At 36.7% G+C, this 22,287-nt stretch overlaps 2 protein-coding genes across 11 annotated transcripts in view; one reads left to right on the top strand and one right to left on the bottom strand.

Moving 5' to 3' along the window:
• Positions 1-20,259, top strand: part of ANKRD27 (ankyrin repeat domain 27) — a 45,224-nt gene extending 24,965 nt beyond the window's left edge. For 5 of the 8 annotated variants that reach the window (XM_042821781.1, XM_042821783.1, XM_042821785.1 and 2 more), the window contains exons 18-29: positions 352-549; positions 858-917; positions 1,042-1,161; positions 4,384-4,428; positions 7,713-7,835; positions 9,126-9,323; positions 9,673-9,792; positions 10,375-10,536; positions 11,357-11,465; positions 12,837-12,912; positions 13,626-13,698; positions 15,436-17,146. In XM_042821781.1, the coding sequence (XP_042677715.1) occupies positions 352-549; positions 858-917; positions 1,042-1,161; positions 4,384-4,428; positions 7,713-7,835; positions 9,126-9,323; positions 9,673-9,792; positions 10,375-10,536; positions 11,357-11,465; positions 12,837-12,912; positions 13,626-13,698; positions 15,436-15,711 (1,560 nt within the window). In that variant the 3' untranslated portion in view covers positions 15,712-17,146. Of the gene's footprint in view, positions 1-351; positions 550-857; positions 918-1,041; positions 1,162-4,383; positions 4,429-7,712; positions 7,836-9,125; positions 9,324-9,672; positions 9,793-10,374; positions 10,537-11,356; positions 11,466-12,836; positions 12,913-13,625; positions 13,699-15,435; positions 17,147-18,569 lie in introns of those variants that run through there. The other 3 variants (XR_006169359.1, XR_006169361.1, XR_006169360.1) reach the window with 3 other exon arrangements.
• On the bottom strand, positions 74-22,287 carry PDCD5 (programmed cell death 5). 3 transcript variants are annotated; one of them, XM_042821787.1, is made up of 7 exons: positions 22,202-22,287; positions 21,884-21,924; positions 21,115-21,176; positions 20,610-20,701; positions 20,305-20,376; positions 8,480-8,643; positions 74-615 (listed from the first exon to the last, which is right to left on the bottom strand). In XM_042821787.1, the coding sequence occupies exons 1-7, from the start codon at positions 22,265-22,267 to the stop codon at positions 612-614; spliced, it is 501 nt and encodes a 166-aa protein (XP_042677721.1). In that variant the 5' UTR covers positions 22,268-22,287; the 3' UTR covers positions 74-611. The 3 variants fall into 3 exon arrangements, with proteins under 3 accessions (XP_042677721.1, XP_042677720.1, XP_042677722.1); XM_042821786.1 differs by lacking the exon at positions 74-615 and adding an exon at positions 3,894-6,664; XM_042821788.1 differs by lacking the exons at positions 74-615; positions 8,480-8,643 and adding an exon at positions 18,926-19,898.

Genomic DNA, 22,287 nt, shown 5'->3' with positions numbered 1-22,287 from the left:
AGGAATTAAACCATGATACCAGTTTGCACTAGACTTCCATGTTTTAAAAAGAAAATAAATTGGAGGGTAACTGTTTAATGCTGTAAATTAAGACTTTATTCAGTACTTCATAACAATTTTAATTATACATTCACATTAAATATAATATTGTGCTAATTTAGTTATTAAACAAAGAGTTAAAATCAAATAACACTCAAGTATAAGAGCCTGTCTTTTAGGCAATGGGTTATGTGGAATGGGAATAAATATATATAGGAATATATAGGAATGAAAACAAGCCATTTAGGATTGCACGTTATATGAATTGGAGACTATACAATAATTTATTAATGGCTTTCCTTTTCTTTCCAGTGCGTTAAAGCATTAGTCTACTATGATGTGCATTCCTGTAGACTAGATATTGGAAATGAAAAGGGAGATACTCCTCTCCATATAGCTGCTCGTTGGGGTTATCAAGGGATCATAGAAGTGCTTTTGCAAAATGGGGCAAATCCAAATACTCAAAACCGGATGAAAGAGACTTCGCTGCAGTGTGCATTAAATTCCAAGGTACTGTTGTTTATCTTCCAGCCTCATTTCTCTTCAGTGTAGTTCCACAGAAATGTGGCTGCTTACCTGTTAAGAAGATTTTGTACTTTAATACTATTTAAGTTAAAACGTATGTTTGCTTTTGAGGTAAAATGGTTGTGTTTTAAATCTAGTAGTATGAATGCAATCTCTCAGTAGTACAGAACATAAATTTGTAAACTGGTACTTTTAATCTGCTCAATTGTGATCTGTTACTAATATTACGTTGTCAGCTAATTTATGTTTTGGTTGGTGGAGTTACGTTGGTTTTCTTTAATATTTTTATGCAGATTTTGTCACTGATGGAATTAAACTATCTAACCTTTGAGCGGGGACAGAGTGCTTCTGAGGTAACAACCAATGGAAATCACTAAAGATTGTTTTTTTTTTTCTTACATTTAACCTGCTTAATCTGATGCAAGTTTTTCTGTTTTTTTTTGTTGTTTGTTTGTTTTTCTTTTTCCCAACTTGAAGTCACCACTTAGGTCTCCTCAGCACTCAACAGAAACTTTCAGCAGAGGATCATCTGTCTCTAGTTTGTCATCAGCATCAATTGATGTAAGGCAAGATGAAGTGAAGAACAGTTATAAAGAGGTAAGACTGAGGTAAAAGCAACGTGAGTGAACCTAGGAAGAGCAATATTGTGTAGGACTGTTTTAAACTGCTTCTTCAAAATATCCTTTTTCTTTTCTTTTTTTTTTTTTGCTTCATTTGGGACCTTAAATCCATACTTTTGATTTATGCCCTCCCAAGGCTGTCATGTAATCACTCCTTCTGATACTTCTGTTTGTATTTCGTTATCTTCCTGTTCCATTTTTTCCAATTTGATCTCCACAGTGTCTTTGTTTCCGTCCATATCATTTCTGCATTTTAATTCTTTGCATTCCTTCTGCTATAATGTTCTCCTCTTTCCAAACCTTCCTGCATTCTAAAAATCGTCAGGAAACTTTACATCTAAGTTTGCCAAAAGGACAATATTAATTCACACTTTGGTATCTATTTAGCCTGTGAGAGCCTAGATGTCAGAGTGTACTTCTCTGTGCACACAGGCTCTGTAAATGAGCTCTAATGTATGTAAAACTTTACCTGATAGATTGAGGATTTGCTTTTCCTTGAGGGAACAAATTTATCGCTCATGAGAGCTAAGACTGTAGTTCAAACCAGGGGAAAAGATTACAAGCAGCTTACACCTTATATTCTTGGGGTTAATGACCTCTTCCTGTAATCCAGCTTTAGGTCAGTTCTGTTTGCCAGGTTTCAAATGGGCTCACTGCTGTTATTCTTACTAAGCAAAGAGACAAGGGCCTAATCCTGAGAGTTCCTCATAAAGGGAATGCCACCGGAAGTAATGGGAAACTGATAAGATCAGTTTTTCAGACTTCAAGGCTTAGATCATGGATTAAGGGAATGCAGTGGGGTCTTTATTACTGCTGGTTATGGCATATAGCCTTGAGCATCTCATTTACAACTTAGAAAAGAAAAAGAGCTAGATATGTAAATTTGGAATGTCATTTGTTGGAACTGATAATTCTTAGTACAATTTCTATTCAGCAGCAGAAAAGCTGAGTATGTGAATAAGTTACAGTAGACTTCATCAAGTGGCTTTGTTTCTTTCATTTTTACATTTAAAGGAGAGTACTTACCTTCCACAGAGGAATGAGAAAGCAAGCTGGGAAGATGGAGGAATGCATGAAGCAAACATTTTAGCCCGAGTACTCTTAATGAATAATCCATAAGCTGCGTAATAGATTTATGTATTTCTTCACTGTTAAGGCCTGGGGCAGTTTTTAGAACTCTAAGGAAGTTGTTTTTGGAAAGGAATTATCAGAGCTTGTGGGTAACTTGCTATTCCTGTTAGGTATCTTATATGTGATAAGACTGATCCCTGAAAATCATTAAGAGCTTCTGTGATGACATTATTCTGTATGATTAGGGAACTGTGCTAGGGAAATTTAAGGATGGTACAGATCTTCTTAATATATTTGGTCCATTTTAGATGTGCATATGCAGAGGATACAGCTTACCTGCCTTCACATGTCTGAAAGACAATTGTCTTAAGTTTAGTCGCCTGTTTTTCTCCTGTTAGTTAGACATCTTAGTTAGACATCTTAGATGCTTAATTTGAGCTCAGCTGTACTCAGGTGTTTTTTGTCTGCATTCTATTTTGCAGGTACCAGGGAGGGAGTTTAGATTTATACAGATGGCTTTTAGACATTGTAAGTTGGGTAAAAAGAATGCTGCCTTGAGGGCCTAGTGCATGACTTCAAGGAACTTCACCTTATACTAGAACTGTAGTAATGTGGAAGAACAGAATTTAGTAGCTTTCCTAAAAGGAAATAAAAAGGGGTGGAGAGATTTTATTTAGCCTCTTTTGTCTGTACAAGATTTGTCCTGTTCTGATAAAACCCTGAAGGAGATCAGACCAGTGAAATATGACTTCCTTTTAGTTTCATTCTTCCATGTTTGCTGTAGCAAATATTGCACTCACAACCTGCTTGTCTTCCATCTGAGATTCCCTTCCTACTTTACATAGCTGCAGAGAATTCTGAAGTATCCTTAAAAGTCACTTGCTGCTCTTGCAGTCTTTCACCGCTCCGCATCCACCGTTAGCACTGTCTTGGCTGACATTACCATTCTGTTTATCCAAATGTAACATAATTTAAAGATTCTTAACTTTACTTGTATTTGTAACCTGGCATAAAACAATAATAAAACTCCTTCCAGAAATGCTATGGAAAGGGGCTGATAGTTCATGCACAAAATGAAGAGTTAATCAGAAACATTTTATGTACGTTCATGCCTTTTAAAAATTAAAAACTTTCTATCTTGCTAACAGCTTTCTGATAAATATTTCTGTTTCCCAGAATGTAGTAGATCAACTAGATCTAATAGTAGTCAACTTAGAATAGGTCAACAATTCCTTTTTTCCCCACCCTTTCAGAAAAGTGAAGACTACTTAAAGTACTGTAGTGATGAAACATAAGCTCGATGTTACTGGTGTGTTAATTGCCATTAGTAACATAAGTAAAGCTGTGCACTTTCAAGGAGTGTCAGTTTATTTCTGTTGCACGAATAATAGTGCCTCTCTTGAGTGATACTGTCATATATGCTTTCTAAAAGGAGTTTTCCTGATAACGTGCTTTCTGGAACAGTGAGAAGTAAAAGTATTTTATTGCTATCAGTTATACCCTTTTGTACAGCATGCTGAGCATTTGTTATAAATGTGTGGAGATGCAGCTGTAATGAGCAGTCTTTATCATATTTAGATAAAGATTGAAATGCAGGTCTAGCAATGCAGGTCTAGCTGTTACTCCATGATATATTCAACTTGAGATTGAACTCAACTGAAACAACTTTGTTCGTACAGCAGTGTCTTTGGTGATGTTGGCACAGTGCTGGAATAATTTGCTGAAGTTGACAAGAGCCCAGACAGCAGTAGTTGTCATCAGGGCAGGAGTTTCACTTGCATAAGGTTTTCTTTAGTTTTAAATTCACAACAGTAATGTATTGTCAACTGCTGCTGAAGCAGTGCAGTAATGTGTAGCAGCTTATATGGCTTTCCCTATATGTGGACAACTTGTGTTCTATTTAGGTAACTACTATTTATCTTTAATTGATCTCCAAATGATTGTGAATTCACAGCTTTTGTATTTATTTGTATTTAAAGGAAGGTGTTTTTTTGTTTAAAACTTCATTAGCAAATATAAAATGGCCAGCACTAACCCATCTACATTAGCTTAGGGGTTGGTAAGAGAGACAGGATTTTCCATGCGCAGCTGAATACTAACAAAGCAAATGAATTTTCTTCATACATAGGTGGAAAAACTCCTAAGAGCAGTTGCTGATGGAGATCTGGAAATGGTGAGTCCTAAAATGGCTGTTGAATGTTACTGAATTCCAATTTACCTCATTCAAATTGAGGAAGTTATTTGTAAATAATAAGGTAAGAATGCTTCACTTAGTATCTTCCTTCAGAAACAATCATGTAGAGCTTGTTTTCTACCAAGAATTTTCACTTGATGTTCTCAAATCATTTTACCTACAGTGCTTTGAGGGCTATTATTTTGACATTTTCATGACCGTTCAGTGAAGAAATGAATTTGGTTAGTATAACATAGTGTCACCTAAATGGGAGCTGTTGGTTTAATTAAATATACTCCTTTTAATTGCAGGTTTATATTACATTAATGATATTTATTGGGGCACTATTATGATTTTGGAAAAAAAGTTGTCACACCTGATAGAGCTATTACTGGGTCATCTTCATCAGAATTCTGTTGGTAGCAGTTTTTGAAAAGAACAAGAAATTTTCATGATTTCCAAGAGCTGAAATTGACCTTGAAAAATGAATCCGTGTGCACAGGAAACCACTGTTATCCCATTAACCCCCTGTACTCAGGCTATGGCGTACATAACAGAGCTTTACACTCCAGTGTGCTGGAAGAGGTAGAACAGATAACAAGTAAAATCCAAGGAGTTGGAAGGGAATTTTGCTGCTTGCTTAGTATTAGTGGAATCGTCTTTATTTATCCCAATATTCCTGATATACAAGGTTGCTATTTGTGTTTAATTTTTATGGTTTTTCTTGCTCTTGCTGCTCCCTAGGTTCATAGTGTGATTTTTGCACATACTGACTTTGGTAATCTTCTGGGGGCATTACATGAATAGCATCTTGTATTTCTGTATATTTTAGAATCCTCTTTTATTTTCTATTTTGGCCACTTTAAATAATTTTGTCCCTTATGAAATACTGCTATTTAAAAATGCATGCCTAACCAGGTATGGCTACATGCCTGCATTTCTGCATTATCTAATGGTTTGAATGTTGTCTGCTCTTTGTTTTGCAGTGTAAAGCAGTGTAAGTGAAAAGTGGGCCCTTATTTGGTTGTTGTGATACACTTTTATTTATAGTTTATGCTTAACGAAACCTTTTGTGACAGCAGTCACTACAGAATAGGAGTTACCTTAGCAGCGTACAACTTTTCTATAGTCTAGATCTCTCTTCAGTAGATGAGTTGATGTTTATAATAGTATCAGATTCAGGGCTGGTGTCCTGTAGCTTGGGATACTTGTTGTTTTGATGTTCTTTTGAGTTGCTGTGGCCATTTATGACCAGAAGTTTGAAAAATAAGATGTTTCCAATGACATTCCATTGAAAACTTGAAGGCGTTGCTTAGAAAACTTTTACAAGTTTTATATTTTCAAAACATACATAAGGCTGGATGTTTCTGATTTGTTTTGTACTTCACGGGACAAAAGCATGAACCTATGTGAGAATGCAGGATTTCTCTTCAGGAGGCATATTCTGAAACAATCATTTCGGTGATATGTATTTTGGGAGTTTCACATCCTAATCACGCAGTCGTAATAAAGCGATAAAGCGCAGTGCAAAATATATACAGTGTTAATACTGATTCTCTCATGTATTTTGTCCCAGTTTGATGATAAGAAGGAATTTATTTATCTGGAGATAGAGGAAAGGATCATGGGGAAGAAATGTAAATGTCATTGTTCTAGTTTATGGCATAGCTTAATCTTAGCAATTATTTCCAAGTCAGCCCTTAAGGCCTTTCAAGAAGCAGCAATATACCCGGCAGTGATATTTTCTATGGCCTTAGCAAATAGTGAACAAGACTGTATTACAATTAACTCTTCACAGATTTTGTCAAAATCTAAACTATCATAAAATACTTAAGGAAAATTAAATATATTGTTATAATCTGCTAGAAAATAAATATCTAGCAATGATCAAGAGATCTCGTCAGTGAGAAGCATTTAGAAATCTAACTTATGCATTCAGATGACAGAGTCACCTTATTTTTTATGGCCTTATTTCCACATTATTCAAGTTTATGTAAAATTTTTTGTTAGAAAGAGAACTGTTCAACTGGATGGCATGCATGCATATCAGCATATCATCTACAGCTTGAGTATCTATTCAAAAAAGGGTCATTTGAAAATTCTTATCTTGTTCTGACAGCCTGAGTTCTGTCTCCATAGGAACGAAAGCATCAGAAGGGTCATTAGTGTTGTAGATTTCTCCTCTGACAGCCAGTTCAGCTTTGCAAGAGGAGGCATTAAACAAAGTGCCATGGAACTGGAAGATGTAACAAAAATAATAATTATGCTCTGATTCTTCAGGAAGCCAAAAAAACGCAACTTTTGTCATTATCATAGCACCTGCAAACTTCAAAAGCAATTATATTTTAAATTAGAGATAATTATGTTAATCAGTGTAAAATGTTATTTTAATTAACTGACCCAATGACAGTTCTGCATTCTGAAAATGACATTCAGCTCACTTCGGTAAATCCTTTGTGTCTTCAGTGAGAAAAAAGTATTTGAGGACAGTGTAGAAGATCTGTCTAGAAAGGATTAATATGTTTCATTTATGTAGCAGCTTTTTGCAAGGAGGTATACAAGCTATACTTTCTATATGGTCATTTACTGCAATAATGGAGCCTTCACTTATTCTAAGATATCTTTAGTTTACACTGGATGAATGGATTCCAGTGTAAAAATGTATTTCTTCAATGGCTTTATTGCATAGAATTTAGTTTAAAATTAACTTGCAGTAAGTGTCACTGCATGCGAAGCCTTCAGGAACGGTCTGAATCCTAAGACTAGTTTCATTGAAAAGCTCTCTCTTAAAAAGTAGGCATTATACACTGAGGGGAAGTAAAACTGTCAAGCTTCTGGGAAGTAACAGACCTAGGAAAAATCAGTGCACCTGCAAAGCTTGGATATTGATTAAATGTTGTTATCCTTGTCACTTCTTATGCTTGTTAAAGGAAAAGATGAAACAAAATTCACGTTGACACAAGCTGGCACAAATCTTGATCTAATCATCATCTGAGCTAAAGGGATTTGGAAGGTTTGAGCGGAGGTGAATGTTGAAGTCTTGATTAGCAGGAAGTCATTTATAATTTACTTCACTGCTATACCTGGTGAATTTTCTAGCTGCTTTGTCAACAGTAACATTTGATGTTTTAATTTGCCTCAGGGGAAGTGATGGCAGGAGGTAGCTATGTAGTCTTCCTGTGATATTCACAAGTATGTGTTTGTGAAATCGTACTTGTATAAATGCAGATATGCAGATTTGTTAGGATGTGGATCTATAAAGGAGGACTTGCTTTTTCTACCAGGTACGTTATCTCTTGGAATGGACAGAAGAAGACTTAGAAGATGAAGATGATGCAGTCAGTACATTGAAACCAGAATTCTGCCATCCATTATGCCAGTGCTCGAAATGTGGGCCAGCACAAAAGGTTGGAATATTCGTTCTGTAAATAGAATAATTTGTGTTCATGTAATTCAGCTTCTAGCTCAAGGGAAATAGCATTCATATAGACCAACACCTCTGTATCTGTGTCCAAAATGCAATGAAATATGTACAGACCACAACAGAACTCATCTGATGATAGTAAATTGTACAAAGACTTATTTATCATGGAGTACAGAGGTTTTAAAATACACTTTTTTTAAAAAAAAAGTAAGGAAATGATTCAGGCTGCTTGGAAATAGAATGCCAATTACTTGCCCTTCAAGAAGAACTGCTACTTTTTAAGATGTACATCGTTGGATAAATCATTAGAGAATAAACCAATTTATAAATTTTCACTGCATTGGCTATTTTGAAGTAAAAGTATCCATAAAGAACAAAGATGTGAGATGGCTTATGTTTTTCTAAATTCCTCACTGCTACCTTACACTTATTTTGTGTAGGGTTTGTGGTTTGTTCTTTGATAAGTTGTTTCCTTGCACTTCTGAATATGGAGACCATATGTTAAAGATGCCACACCTGGAGAATGTGAAGTTCTACTGATGTTGGGGAAGGAATGGCACTGGCTTTGGCATTTACTTACCTAATGAAAAGCAGAAGTGATTTGTTAACTGATCTAGTTAAGCATACCTTTTAAAGAACACTGAGGACAGGCAGGATGAAAGATCTACCACTGTGAACATTAAGCACCCATGCAGTTTGTGAGAGGAGTAAAAACAAATACTGCTGTGTAAGCCACTTTTGAGGTAGTTTTCTTGACTCCCCATGGAGTCTGTGCTCTGGAACAATGATACCTGCACATGGAAAAAAAAAAAAAAAAAATTAGTTATTATATGTATTACCTAGAAGTATTATCTAGTGCAGTAAAATAGGTACGTAGTGTCTGCAGGCCATGAGTATTTGTGAAATGTAGCTCATAAAGTATTAACACCCAGTGTCTGTATGTTAACAGCATCCTAACAGCTATATAAAAAGCACTGGGCCTTACTTCCATCTCAACCTACACACCTTTTGTCCCTTTTTAATAACATGAACACTTTGCCAGGAATTTCTATATAGGGAGCTATCATACTGAAAGAAAAAGAGAAAAAAACTTGAAAAATACTGCGAAGGTGCTCTGATTCACCAGCTGTAAAGTCTTCAGTGAGGTTCTGTAGTTGAAGTTCTTGTAATGTCTGTCCAGCTGCTTGGTGTTTTACTTAGTAAGTATTTGATTGCATTTTGGTCGATGGAAAGTAACAGAATTAATTATTTTGTTTTGTGAACTCCTCAACAGAAATTTGCAAGGGTCCCTGCTAATGGCCTTGGTGTAAATGTATCAAATCAAGATGGTTTTACACCATTGCATATGGCTGCACTGCATGGACACTCTGACCTTGTCTCTCTCTTGTTGAAACATGGAGCCAGTATCAGTGCCAAGAATGCAGAACATGCAGTGCCTCTTCATTTAGCCTGCCAGAAAGGTCACTCCCAGGTAATGGCGCCTCTAATTGCAAGCTATTTAACACAGAGCCACCAGCAAAAAACTCTTCTGTGAAATTAGCAACAAGATAAACCAGTTAACAGTTAAAATTAATTTAATGATGCTTAAGGCTGAGGTGATGGTTAGTTGGTTTGTGTGGCCTAAATTATGGAAACTAGTATGATAAGAATTAGTGCTTTGCATTGTCATTTGTTTGGCAAAACTGAGACTTGTTTTCTTCAATCTTCTTGCTTCCTTGCATCCCTTTTTCATTCTCTATTTACAGATTTTTGCATGTAAAGAAATGTGCATGATTGCGGTTAGGTAGTATCTTAAATTGAAAAGTTATTTCTTTCAACAGGTGGTAGAATGTCTAATGAATTATAATGCTAAACAAAATAAAAAGGATGCATATGGAAATACTCCTTTAATTTATGCATGCTTGAATGGTCACTATGAGACTACTGCCTTGTTGTTACAGGTAAGATCACTGAAAACAGTCTTCAAAATACCACTTTTATATATTACTGGTGCTTGGTTAGGACTCAGATTAGTATTACTATTTAAGCTTTTCTCCATTAAAATTACTCAGAAAAAAAGTTTTTTTTCCTCTTCCTCTTTTCACAGATTTTGATGAGATAAATGTTACTTTGCGATTGTATAGCTAACTGCTTTTAAGGAACTTCTCTGTGGCACATGGCAGATTTTCTTGCTTGTGATTGTATCAAATTTTTTTTTCTTTTTTTAGCATTTTGTGTGTTGTTGTTTAGTTTAAGTCTCCTTTAGACTTGGCCTATCTAGAAGATACACACAAAAAATGAAATGAGTTTCTCTATGAAATTGTGGCTATGAGAGAGTAGGAAATAATAATGTGACCAGGTGGCTTATTGTTGAACTGGTGATTGCTAGCATATGCTTTTTGGTTTTGTATACAGCTACAAGGCTGTTGTTGCTTTGTTCTCGTTGATACATAGAAAATGAAAGGGGAGAGAAGCACAATAATAACGTGCTGTCTCAATTTTAGGCTGCTTTTTATTATCTCTGATTTTATTTTGCTGTCCAGCATGGAGCTTCTGTTAACCTTTCTAATGCCAAAGGAAATACAGCACTGCATGAGGCTGTGATAGGGAAGAATGAAGCCCTGGTAGACTTGTTGCTTCAGAATGGTGCGATGACACATATACAGAATGAAAGGAACTGTACCCCTGCAGACTGTGCTGAGCCGGTGAGTGCAGAAAGTTTGCTTCCAGCATTCGATTTTCTAAAGTTCCATAGGTGTAATGTAGAGCAAATGTAACTGCTTGTCACAGCAGCATTTTTGGCCCTTCATTGCCCAGACGTCTGTACTCAAAAGTTACATGCGATGTAAGACTAAGATGCCTGTTTATTGTGCCATGACTTGTGATATGTGAAAGCTGCAGTGCTTTTAAAATAAAAATCCTAGACAAAAAAGATGAGCCTAGGAAGAGTGAAAGCACATACATGTATGAAAATGTGAATAGTGGCAGAAAGAGCAGAAGAAATGCAGGCTGTAGGAGAACAAACACCCTGTTCTAATCAGTTACCCTGCTAGCAGTCTTGTTTTGCCACCATGTTTTGCCCTTCATGCTTTTTGATATCTTTTATCTTGTCGTCATCAACTTTCATTTTATTAATACTAGGTTATACGGAATTATTCTCTAAATGATTCCTACCTTATTGTACTTAAATAGCTTCTGACGTGTAGAATAGCAGCCACAAAATTCTGTACTGTATCAGTTTCAGTATACATATTATCAATTTAATTATAAATGAACTTACCCATCAATGGTATAATTTGAAATAGTAGACAAAGACTGCAAAAGCATTTTGTTACATTGCACCCTGTGGAACACAGGCTTTGTCCAGAGTCAAGCTGATATGAAGTCTTTATTTATAAAGAGGTATTCTTATGTACATTCATTTCAGCAGCTGACACACCTGCATGAACTGTAATTCTGAAATTGTACTTTTATTTCCTTGTTTTTATTTCAACACTGATGAAAACGGAAACTTCTGAAATTAAGAATTCAAATATCATTAAGTTGCTGGAAACAGCAGCAAGCTGTGTACCTGCATCAGCAGAGGAAGAAAAGGAATGTGAGCAGCATGCTGCTATCAAGATAAGAAGAAAAGGTACATGTCCTTTATCCACTGTTATGAATAAAAAGAGATTTAGGAATTAATCTGAGACAATATGATCTACATATAATTAAAGAATAGCCAACTGTTTTTTTTACAATAAAAATAAATATTATAAATAAATATAAAAATAAAAATATTTTTTACAGGAAACACTGAGAATAATATAACTAAATTCAGCAGACTTTTAATTACATATATGACATCTTTCACAAACTCAGTTTTCACTTCTTTGGTGCATAGCAGGGAATTTTACATACTAAATCATTTCATGCTAAAAAAAAAAAAAGCACATTTGAGATTATATAATTAACCATGCAATACTTCGTCCATTTCAGTGCAAAGAAGAAGGGATTAAATCACCTCTGGTTGTCATCCACATTGCCCTAAGACAGATACTTCAGTGTATTCTGTCTCTGAGATTATGGGACAGAAATCAAAGCTACAGAAATAATTTTCTAGGCCAGCAAGCAAGATTTGCAAAAGAATGCTTTTCTGTAAGTGGGAGTATTTAGTACAGTCTAAACCAATATATTGAGACACATGGTGTTGTTTGATGGTACAGCTGAGCTGATGTAGCTTATTGCCACTTAAAAGAAATGGTGTTACTCCTGGCCCATCATCACTTCATCACTCCTTCCCTCTGCTTCTGTTGTCCTTATCCACTGCTTCCTTATGCTGGCTCAGAAGTTTTTCAGATGATTTCCCAGCTGATACAGTTCTCCAACAGAGGAGATAGGGTATAACAAGTAACAAGTTTTGTGCTGAGCTGCACAACTCCGCATAGCAAAGGGCCTGCTGCCACCCCAGTTGTGGAAAGAAGACAGTTGAAGCTGCATGGCCAGGACAGAGGGAAAAGGAGAAGCAGAAGTGCCCATTTCAGCATCCATGAGTTTTAGTTAGACTTTTCGAAGTACCTCATCTGCTTCCTCAGGAAAGAATGTAAATATTTTGTTAAAATAAAATTTATCACCATATGCTGTTGCCAGAGACTGATGCAATCATTTCAAATATCATGGGAATAGCTTTTAAAAGACCAGCAAAAGACATAACTAAGAAGTATTAATGAAGAGGTGGAAAAGCATTAGTTACACACATTTGTAAAAATTGGAATGATGAGCCTCAAAGTCCAGAATTAAATGGTCTCTCCAGAATCTTGGCCAGTCGTGCTAATCTGATTAACAGTGCTTACTCCTGCAACTTAAAATGGTTTAAAATTTCCAAAGAGAAATGGTGACTGATTCAAGTTATTACTGCAAAGCTTTTTCGCCTGTCAGCAAATATGACTTTTCATTCAGAACTTTTTTTTTAATTCTTCATTGTGACTAAGTTGTACTTACAGCTGCCTATTCTTTTAAACCCTAGTGAATGAGCCATGTGAGAAAGCTGATGATCCCATGAACAGACATCAACTCGTCCAATCAATTAACAGATTTAACAAGTAAGCATAGATGCTTTCGTGGAAGTACATTTGTTGTTTCCCATAAGCAAACAAAGCATGTAACTGTTTAATAACGCCCAAAAGTGGGCCAAGCATTGTTGCACATGAGATATGACTAAGTAGATAGATACAACAGTAGATGTTAATCCACAGAGGCATAAACATTAATATCACCAGACAGATGTACTTGGTGGTGGTGAATGCCAGTGATGTGATGTGAAGCAGAAAGGGGAAAAGCTGGTTTCTGAAGGTAGTACTGGCAAATATATTTACAACAGTTTTTGCACTGGTACTTGCTATGCCATAAATCAGCAATTTCTGAGCCAAGCTGTTTTAAAAATATCTTAATACTTCAGTCAGACATTGGGTTTTGGCTGTTATCTTCCAAATTTCAGTTTACATTGTGTGATAAAATGATGCCCAATCCCTGCAGACCTTCAAGGGAAGGCTGGATGAAGCCCTGGGCAAGCTGTGGTGTCCCTGTTTGCTGCAGGGGAGTTGGACCAGATGGCCTCAGCGGTCCCTTCCAACTCGAAGGATTCTATGATTCTAAAATATAAGAGATAGTAGTAGGCTGTCTTTTTGTGGAAAAAGTGACTGTCAGATAGTTGCCTTTGTGTGCTGAGATAGTGCCACCTAGAGGGTTTTTCATCAAGACTTGTGAAAAGACTAAATGAAAGCGTCAAATTTAATTTCTTTAAACTGTATTTTAGAGCAAAACATTTACGGAGAACAATAACAAGAGATAAAAGCGTCCCCAATTTTGACTATCAGTTCTTGCACCAGGTAAGAGGAAACACATTACTTGTATAATATATATCTAATATAATATTAACACAGATATGTGTAACAGAGAAATCTCTTTACCAGTGGTGGTCAACGAATTCCCAAGGTTCTGATGTGCTTGCTAAATTGCTAATGTTCCATCCTTGTCCATACTTAATTGTACTATCTACTATCCATCTCTTAAATGTCTCATACTTCCTTTTAAATTTCTTAAACCTCTTCTTGCAGGCTTAATTTTTTTGTCTTTCTGTTGCTTGTCCAGCAAAATCTAGGATATGCTTGAAAAAGTATATATTGTGGGAACAGATGTTGCCAAGCAGAGGCGCTATTCACAGGAGAGAAACTTGTCAGTAAATTGATAAATCTGCTTCTGGGTGGAGACTTTTTGCAAGGGAGATAGCAAAATGGATGTTGCGTTGTCAGCTGTATCACAGCTGTATGGTGTGGTCAGTTCATCAGTGGTAGGGCATACTGTGGCACCCTCAGTCAGTATAGCTGCTGGATGCTGCCCTACCCCCAGAGCATGCACTCCCTCTTCCTTCTTTGCACTGTCTGTGACTCTTACTGGAAATCTCGCTGAGCCTTTCTGGCATACTAAGTCAGGAGAAAAACAAACCTGTTCAAAAGAAAGCAGTTTTCTACCAGGTTAGTTCAGTAGCTGTCTATTATTAGATTGATGTAGTCTCTGAAATGTGGTCTCTGCCTCTCATCTTCATCTATAAAATGAAATGCTCTTCCAGTTCATGGATCTCGTTAGATTTATTATTTGCGAATTGAGAATGCCAAATCAATGCCACAGAAGTGTAATATTTTATTAATTCTTTCTAGCATTAATGATAATATTCCATTAATTAAATGCGGGATTTGGATTTTATAGTTGTAAATCACCAAGGAGAGCATGTCATGCAAATACATCAACTGACAGAAAATATGTGACAATGATATATAGCACATTCACCATGTTTGACTGTCATGGCTCTGTAAATTTACAGGTCATAGTCACTTTCTGAAACTTTTTCAATTTTTGGCCATTATTTCAGCAGAAGGGTATTATAATTGTTTTCTACCCTTAATTATTTTCTCAGAAAATCTGTCATTAGTATGCTTGGCCTTTTTTTTTTTTTTTTTTTTTTTTTAATATTTATTTCTAATTTTTATATTTAAATCGGCAAAGTGGCCAGTGATCAAGGAGAGCCACCTTTTTTGTAAAAGAAAAGTTGGGCAGATATAGAAATGGAAGGTAGGAGTACTTGGAGTGACTGAACAAGAGTCTTGAAGAAGGAGCACGGGGTCTCTCTCCCCTGACAGATCTGGTAGCAGTTTGGCTTTTGGACCTAATTCTGCAGTGTCTAGTTGAGCCTGTCTCTGTAACTGCCAGCACATTTCTTAGTGGTATGAGAAACAACTGCTGCAATAACTTAAGACCTGTACTACAAAATATGTTTGTAAGAGATAAGATCATATTGGAAAATAAGTTTTAGAATGCCTTGATTGTCTTTTCAGTTCTGGTACTGATAAGTTGCTGTGGCAAGTTGGCCTTTTCTTGTTTTCACATATTCAGACTGAAGATGATAAATGTCCTACAAAGTGCACTATTCCTAATTCTCGACTGTGTTCTCAGTGTCAATATCATGACATTAATATGATAATTATATTCACAAAACTATTTTAATTATCCATGTTTGTGGTGAAGAAACCAGACAATGCTTTTGACATGCCATCTTTCCTTCCCCACAGTTAGCTATAAAAAGCTTTGATAAAACCAAGTTAAAATCTGTTGAAACACTGGACCAGAACAAAGCTAAGATTACTGACGCAGAATGCAGTGGCGAATTTATGAAACATGATGACATGATAGAAACTCCTTGTAGGAGTAAATTAATGCACCGGAGACACACTGTTAATGTTCCGCTTTCAGCAGAGAGTGTCAGTGGTAATAGTTTATCCAGCCCTGGAAGTCCAAGTATTTCACAATCGAGAGACTGCTGTGATGACTTGCTTTCCAAACATTGATGAAGAAGCACAGATGTGATGTCAAAAGCTTTGGAACCAGGTGGTGTGGATTTCAGTATCCCTTTGCTGCATATCAAAGAACTCGGTGACGCTTGCAAGCTATGCCTTCAGAAGAGAATACAGGGATAACTCTTCAGCAGAAACAGAATGTTCCTAGAACTTTTGAAGACTGAATCTGTCTTGGAGGTAACTACAGAGCCAGAGCGTTGCTGATCTTAACAAACAGGGAAGTACTGACGTATGTAGGCAGTAAAGTTACCTTCATGTTCTACGTAGCACTTACTAAAAAATCATATATAACAGTAAACCAGACCAAACCCTGTATTGTATTTTTTCAGCCATCCACTTTGTTTTTAAAGTCTTTGAATAATTTTCGCGTTTTTGGTTTTTACCACTACAATGGATAAATATATACAAATATATATATATTTATATATACATAAAGATATATTGGATAACAAGCTATTTATTGACAGAGGTAATTGAAATGTCTATTTTTATTCGAATATTACAAACTGTTATAGCATAAATTTTTCTGTGTATTTCAGTAGCTGAGAAAACAGTAGTGCATCTGTGACACCATGTTAGACATATACATGCTAATAATATGAAGGGAACTAATCTTTGCTAATTTCTTAGTATCTGTATCTACAACATCAATTTCTTTTTAGGAGCCAAGACAGTGGGGAGAAGTAGAGAGCCTCTGCAAAGCTAAAGTGTAAACTCAGTGTTCAGCCTGATTAAAAAATACGCAGAAGCAAGAGTGCGTAAGGACACACAAAATTGTTTTAAGGTTTGTTTTTTTTCTTCCTCCAAAGCTAGCCATTCAAAAAATGCACGAATATTCGTGATTCTGAACCTGGGCGACATCTGCAGGCAAAACCACTGCTTGAGAGCCTGAACCCAGACTGTTATTTAAAGAAGTGAACTTCCATGAACTTCCATTTCTGAAAGGTACCCCTCACATCAGTTGGCTTTTGTTGGAATAGATCATTCCCAGAGGTGATGACTGAAGATCAAAAGCTCACAAGTAACTGAGATGGTTGATTAGATTTGGATTTTGTTTTCTACTGTTTTGATTACAGTAGCAAAACATGTACATAGCACAAGCCAGGTTCCTAAGTGCAGTATTTTTTTATCCTTGGCTCACCACATCCAGCTTTCATTTTATTTGTATGAATAATGCTGTTTGTTTTAATTGCAATATTAGTAAACTGCCTGGCAAAGTAGAAAGCTGGAGGACATGCTGGTGATTTTTTCAAGTAACTTTTTAATCTAAGAGGTAAAATTTGCTGCAAATGCACATTTAGACATTTGGAGTTGAGGATCTTATGTTTATTTTTCTAATAATTTATGAGTTTATCTGACTTTTCTAATGTGCCTTGGATTTGTGCCAAAAGATGGAAAGAAAAAGCTAGTAAAGTAATTCTTGAAAGTGCTGTTTTCTTTGAGTGCTTATTTAAAGCATTGCGTCTTTTTGTGGATTTACTTGTTTTTGTAGACATTGAAGAGTTCACCTTGTATCTGTGTAAATTGAGGGGATCTGTTGGAATTTACAGTCATGTTCAATAGGAGTTTCTTCCCTTTTCTGCTCTGCATTCACAGATTGCTATTAGTAGGTTGTGTGGTTTGGGATTTCAGGCATATAAATGTTACATACAGAATTATCTGTGAAACTGAACATTTTCACTTCTAAGTTCCTTCTTCATTTATAAAAAGGTGGGATTGATCTTAACTACAGCAAGCCAGAAGAGCAAGTGGAGAGATGAACAGATGAACTAGTTAGTCTTTTTTCTTCCTGCAACACTGCAAAGTTGTCCTAGAGCACGTTGCTCATCCCTGCCTGTCATGTTCTTGAAATATCTAAAGATTCATTGGAAAGTTAAAGATAGAAATAAAATTTCATAGATCTGATTTCCAAACTAAATACTGAGAATTTAGCTTATGTCTTAATTACAGTATGTGTTTTACCTAAATTATGATAAGATTTCTAGACAGTCTGAATGAGAAAAATCAGCTCCATAGTTTTTTAATACTGGTGCTACTATGCTACAGTGTGTAAGTGCAGAATATTAGAGTTGAGTAGCTGTGGAAACAAGTTCTGAGTGAGTTTATTAAATACCTTTGAAATAAGTATCAGCAGATGTGAACTCTGAAAAACCAATTTTGACTGCAACGGGTTATGGAAAACAAATTGTTCACTACTGTTCTATTTGAAGCATAAACTGTTCCATTGTATTCTATGCAAGCAGTGAAAGAGCTGCAACATCTTGATACAAATGACTATGTAATTATTTGGTTAATTTCACTTTTAAAATTTACTCTGTTTGATGGACAAGTAGACATCTCCCTGCTGTACAGAGACGTCCTGCACTACCTCAGCAAGGCTGGAAGTTCTAGTCACCAGGGGAGCTGGACTAGATGACCTTTAAAGATCCCTTCCAACTCAAATGATTCTATGATCTTAAACTGGCTTTTTGTAAGCAGCTATACACAGCAGAGATAGTCCACAATTAAGCAGTCACTAAGCACAGATGTAGGAACAGTGATGCCCTGAAGTGCCACATATTGGCATATCTATTTGCTGCTGTTATGTCTGTGGGTGGTGCCAGGTGCTACTGAGACTGTGCACAAGTGTAGAACATGAAGCACAACTACAGTTATACCAATACGAGGAGATGGGCTGATCAGGAAAAGCACTCTTCATTTTACAGGAACTGGCCAAGTGTTATACTAGTGCTTGCCTTTGGAAAACGCTTTCCTCTTGAATGAATTATAAAATTTCCCCCCCAAAAAACCCACAAAACCAAAAGTAGCTTCATTAACTTGAGTTTTCTGTTGTTGTTCTATCTGAACAGTTGTCCTGTTGAACCCAAACCTACTTAAGTGACGAAACCATGCTTCACTTTTACTTCAGCATTCAGTCTAGGATAAAGCTTACTTCCAGGCATTTTGGATTTTTATGTATCAAAGCACTTAAATCCTGACCACTTCCAAATAACATCTAACAAATGATTTAGGTAAGTGAAAGATTTCTCTGATGTGCTTGACCAAGCTTATCATTAAAGAAATATACTAATTTTCTAAGACATGATGATTGAAGTCTAAACTCGGATAAGATTTGAAGGGAGTACTCCTAGAAATTCTCCCCAGGTCTATAGAAAGCCATGCTGAAGGCATGCTTTTTGCACAGGAATAACACGCTTACTAGTGCTCACTTTAAACAGTTTTATTCTGTTCCAAAAACCACTGCAGTTAGGATCATACATGTTTATGTTAAATTATGTCAGAAGAGGGCTTTGTGGTTGTAGACTGTTTATCAGCACAATGTATTTGAATAAATGTACAGCACAAGTTTTACTTTATGCATGCAGGAGTTGCAGAAATTTAGGAAAACTGATTGTTTTTTTTAAGAAACTCTCCAGCTATTTGATAAAAATGGAGGTAGCTTTAAGAATGTACGATGCCAAATGTCTGAACAGTGCTGGATTACAATTACACAGTTAATTTCAACTTTTTTTTTTGAGACAGCCTGATTGTTTTGTAGGAGAACACTTCAATTGTATGATGGTAACAGTTTCTTTATAATAGAGACTGCCCCCAGTCCAAACACAAATAATGGCTACTTTGATGCTTTAATTTGAATTTACAAATTTTGAGTAAACAGCTGAGAGTCTCTGTGAGCTGCTGAGAGGCTTTCCTTCAGGGGCTCAGGAAACCTTGCTTCTAACACTTTTGTGACTTAGACTGTGGAGGTAAGTCCTTTAAACTCCTGCAGGGAGTGGCTGTTCCCAGCTTTACACTGAAGTTCTCCTGTTACCGTATCTCCAATAGCAGCAGGTTAAGGGTGTACAGGTGCTGAAAGCATAGCTTACACACTGAGTAAGGGGCAACAATTTTCATGCTACTCAAGCAGTGGAGAGCTCCACACTGCTCAGGCCACTTATACTACAAAAATTTAAGTTATAAAATCCCCTTCTCAGGTGTGTTTTACAAGACAAGTTCATTTGTTGGCCTTTATACATATTTATATATATTTTAAAAAGAAGTAAAGAAACGTAAACATTTTCAGACTTTGCATTCTGCCTGATAACTGTTGCCTTTGTCCAACCATTTATTTGGCAGGCTTACAGTAGTATTTAATAATCATCCTCTTCATCTGAATCCAGTACTTTCCTTCTGTTGAACTAAAATGAAATACAAGGTCACAGTTAATCCAACACAGAAAAAGCCTTTCCAACTCCACCCATCTGACAATCTATTACTGGGAAGCAGACGTTTCACCCCATCGCAACCTTCCAGTCCCCACCTGGCAAAATGGGAGAGAGCAAAAGCACAGGTCTGTCTCAACACAACACTGCTATCCCAGTGATAACAGCTGCAAATTAGACTATTCCTAAGGATGTAACCCAATGCTTATTTATTAGTGTGGGTGAGAGAAGTGATGGTAAATACAAAGGAAAGTTCTGTGCTGAACTGAAATAGTGCACTACATGCAGCTTTCCTGCTTGAGCTTGTAACTATATTATATTACATACATATATAATCAATTATAAAAATAATAATAAACTATATTTAGGAAACAAAACTTACCTTTACTGTTGTTTTCTTTTCTGTTTGCTGACTCACTTTTTCAAGTATTTCTATCAAACCTTGTTCTGATACCTAGAAAGTAGAAGCTTAGTATCAAACAAACAAAACACATTTTCCTTTGTGAAAGGTGTCTGACTGGTGAATTATACCATAGTAGTTAGAAGTGTTTTAGAAGTTACTAAGTGCCCTTTTCAGTTATTTAATTCTGTGAATATTAACAACATTAAATATTTTTGAGGGAGTTAAGTTTGAAAATGAATATATGCAAGAAAATATAGGGGAAAAAAAAGCAAGACATAACTCACCTTTCCAGGTAGCTGTCCAAATCTTGCCATCTGTATAAGATAATTCTCTACTGCTTTTGCTTTGTCTGGTTTCACAAGTGCCAAATTGCTTACTGCAACAAAGAAGACTCTGTTCAGTTTGTTTTAAACACACTCTGAATATCTTCAGTCACTTTTTAGATACTAAAGTAGGAAACTGTCCTCTTTGTGCCAGGATGATGGAATAAACTGAAGAAGGGATTTTGACAAAGGTGAAAGAAAAAGCTGCATTTCTTACTTTTAAATATTTGTTCTTTGTTAGATTAACTAACATTGACTCACTACAGTTCTTACTATTAACTCATGGAAGAACTGGATTAATGTCTTTCAGATGTCAGTTGACCACTCCCCTCACTCATATCACCAGTTGAAAAGCTCAACTAGTTTTTCCCTCAACAGTTTTTTTCAGTGTGGCCTCTATACAGGCATGTATGTTCTCGATGTGAGAGGTGAGAATTCTTGATTTAAAAGCTTTTTGGATACTTACATCTGGCACGAGCTGCTTGATCAAGAACTTGAGCTAAAATTGTATTTCTTATTTCCGCTTCCCTGTAATGGAGATTAGATACATTAAAAGGGAGATTTCAAACACCTGAAACAATGTGCATAAAAACAAGAAAGTTTACAGAAGAGTTTCCATTTGTATAACTGAAAAGAACCCTACACTTCTGTATGATTTCTTCTGTCGCATTTCTGCCTTGGGCAGCTGTACACACCAGCAGTAAAGTACTACATTAGGTGACAACATCTAGAGTAGTAAGGAGATGTAAGGAGACCTTACTACATTTATTTATTCATTACATCTTGCCAGAAAAACCAAACCACGCTAGCTGCTGTCACGATTCTGTGATCAGTTCCATTTAGTTCCAAAAGCAGTGTGTGTTTGATCAGGCACCAAGTCCATACACGTGCAGGACACAACTAAACTTCATTATGTATTTAGCAGTTTTCAGTAAGTCTTCGTATCCTAGGAGTTTTGGTTTGTGTGTTTCAGTTAATACAAGCCCTAAGCTCTCACCCCAACTTCCTTCAAAAGTCTCTACTTATTTTTTTCCATTTTCTACTTTGGAAAGTACAGAATTGCTTTGGTTGTTTTTTTTTTTCCCCTTGTACTTAAATCTTTCACGTTTCAGTGTCTTTGCTGATGGTTTCTTCCAACACCTGAAGCTCAGCTAAGAAACTTAATATTAAAAAGAAAGGAGGGTTGAAGACGATAAGACGAGACTCTGGTGACAGTCAGCAGTTGCCATCGGTACCTCTGCTTTGCCTCCTGTTGCGACGCATCAGCAGAAGTATCCTAAAGAACGAGACGAGAATAAAAAGCTGTAATAATCCAAAAACGTCACTGAGAGGACAGGAAGGTTAAATATTTTACTAGAGATTAACGCGACCCAAACCGGCTGCGGGGCTCCATCCCGAGCGTCGCTGCCCCGGCAGCAACCAGGCCGAGCCGCCTCCGTACCGCAGCTCCGCCAGCCCGGCCCCGCCCGCAGGTCGCCCCGGGCGCCGCCAAGGCTCCCGCTGCACACAGGCGATGACGCCTCCCAACGCTCGTGCGGGGCCCCGCGCCTTACCCCGTGCTTGGCCTGCAGCTCGGCCAGCCGCTGCTGCCGAAGCGCCGCCAGCTCCTCGTCCGCCATGGCTGAGGAACGGTCACGGA

The sequence above is a fragment of the Centrocercus urophasianus genome, unplaced genomic scaffold, assembly GCF_019232065.1.
Source record: "Centrocercus urophasianus isolate 14NV4802_14NV808 unplaced genomic scaffold, USGS_Curo_1.0 seq_2, whole genome shotgun sequence".
NCBI lineage: Eukaryota > Metazoa > Chordata > Aves > Galliformes > Phasianidae > Centrocercus > Centrocercus urophasianus.
This window is presented reverse-complemented; position numbering and strand designations above follow the sequence as displayed.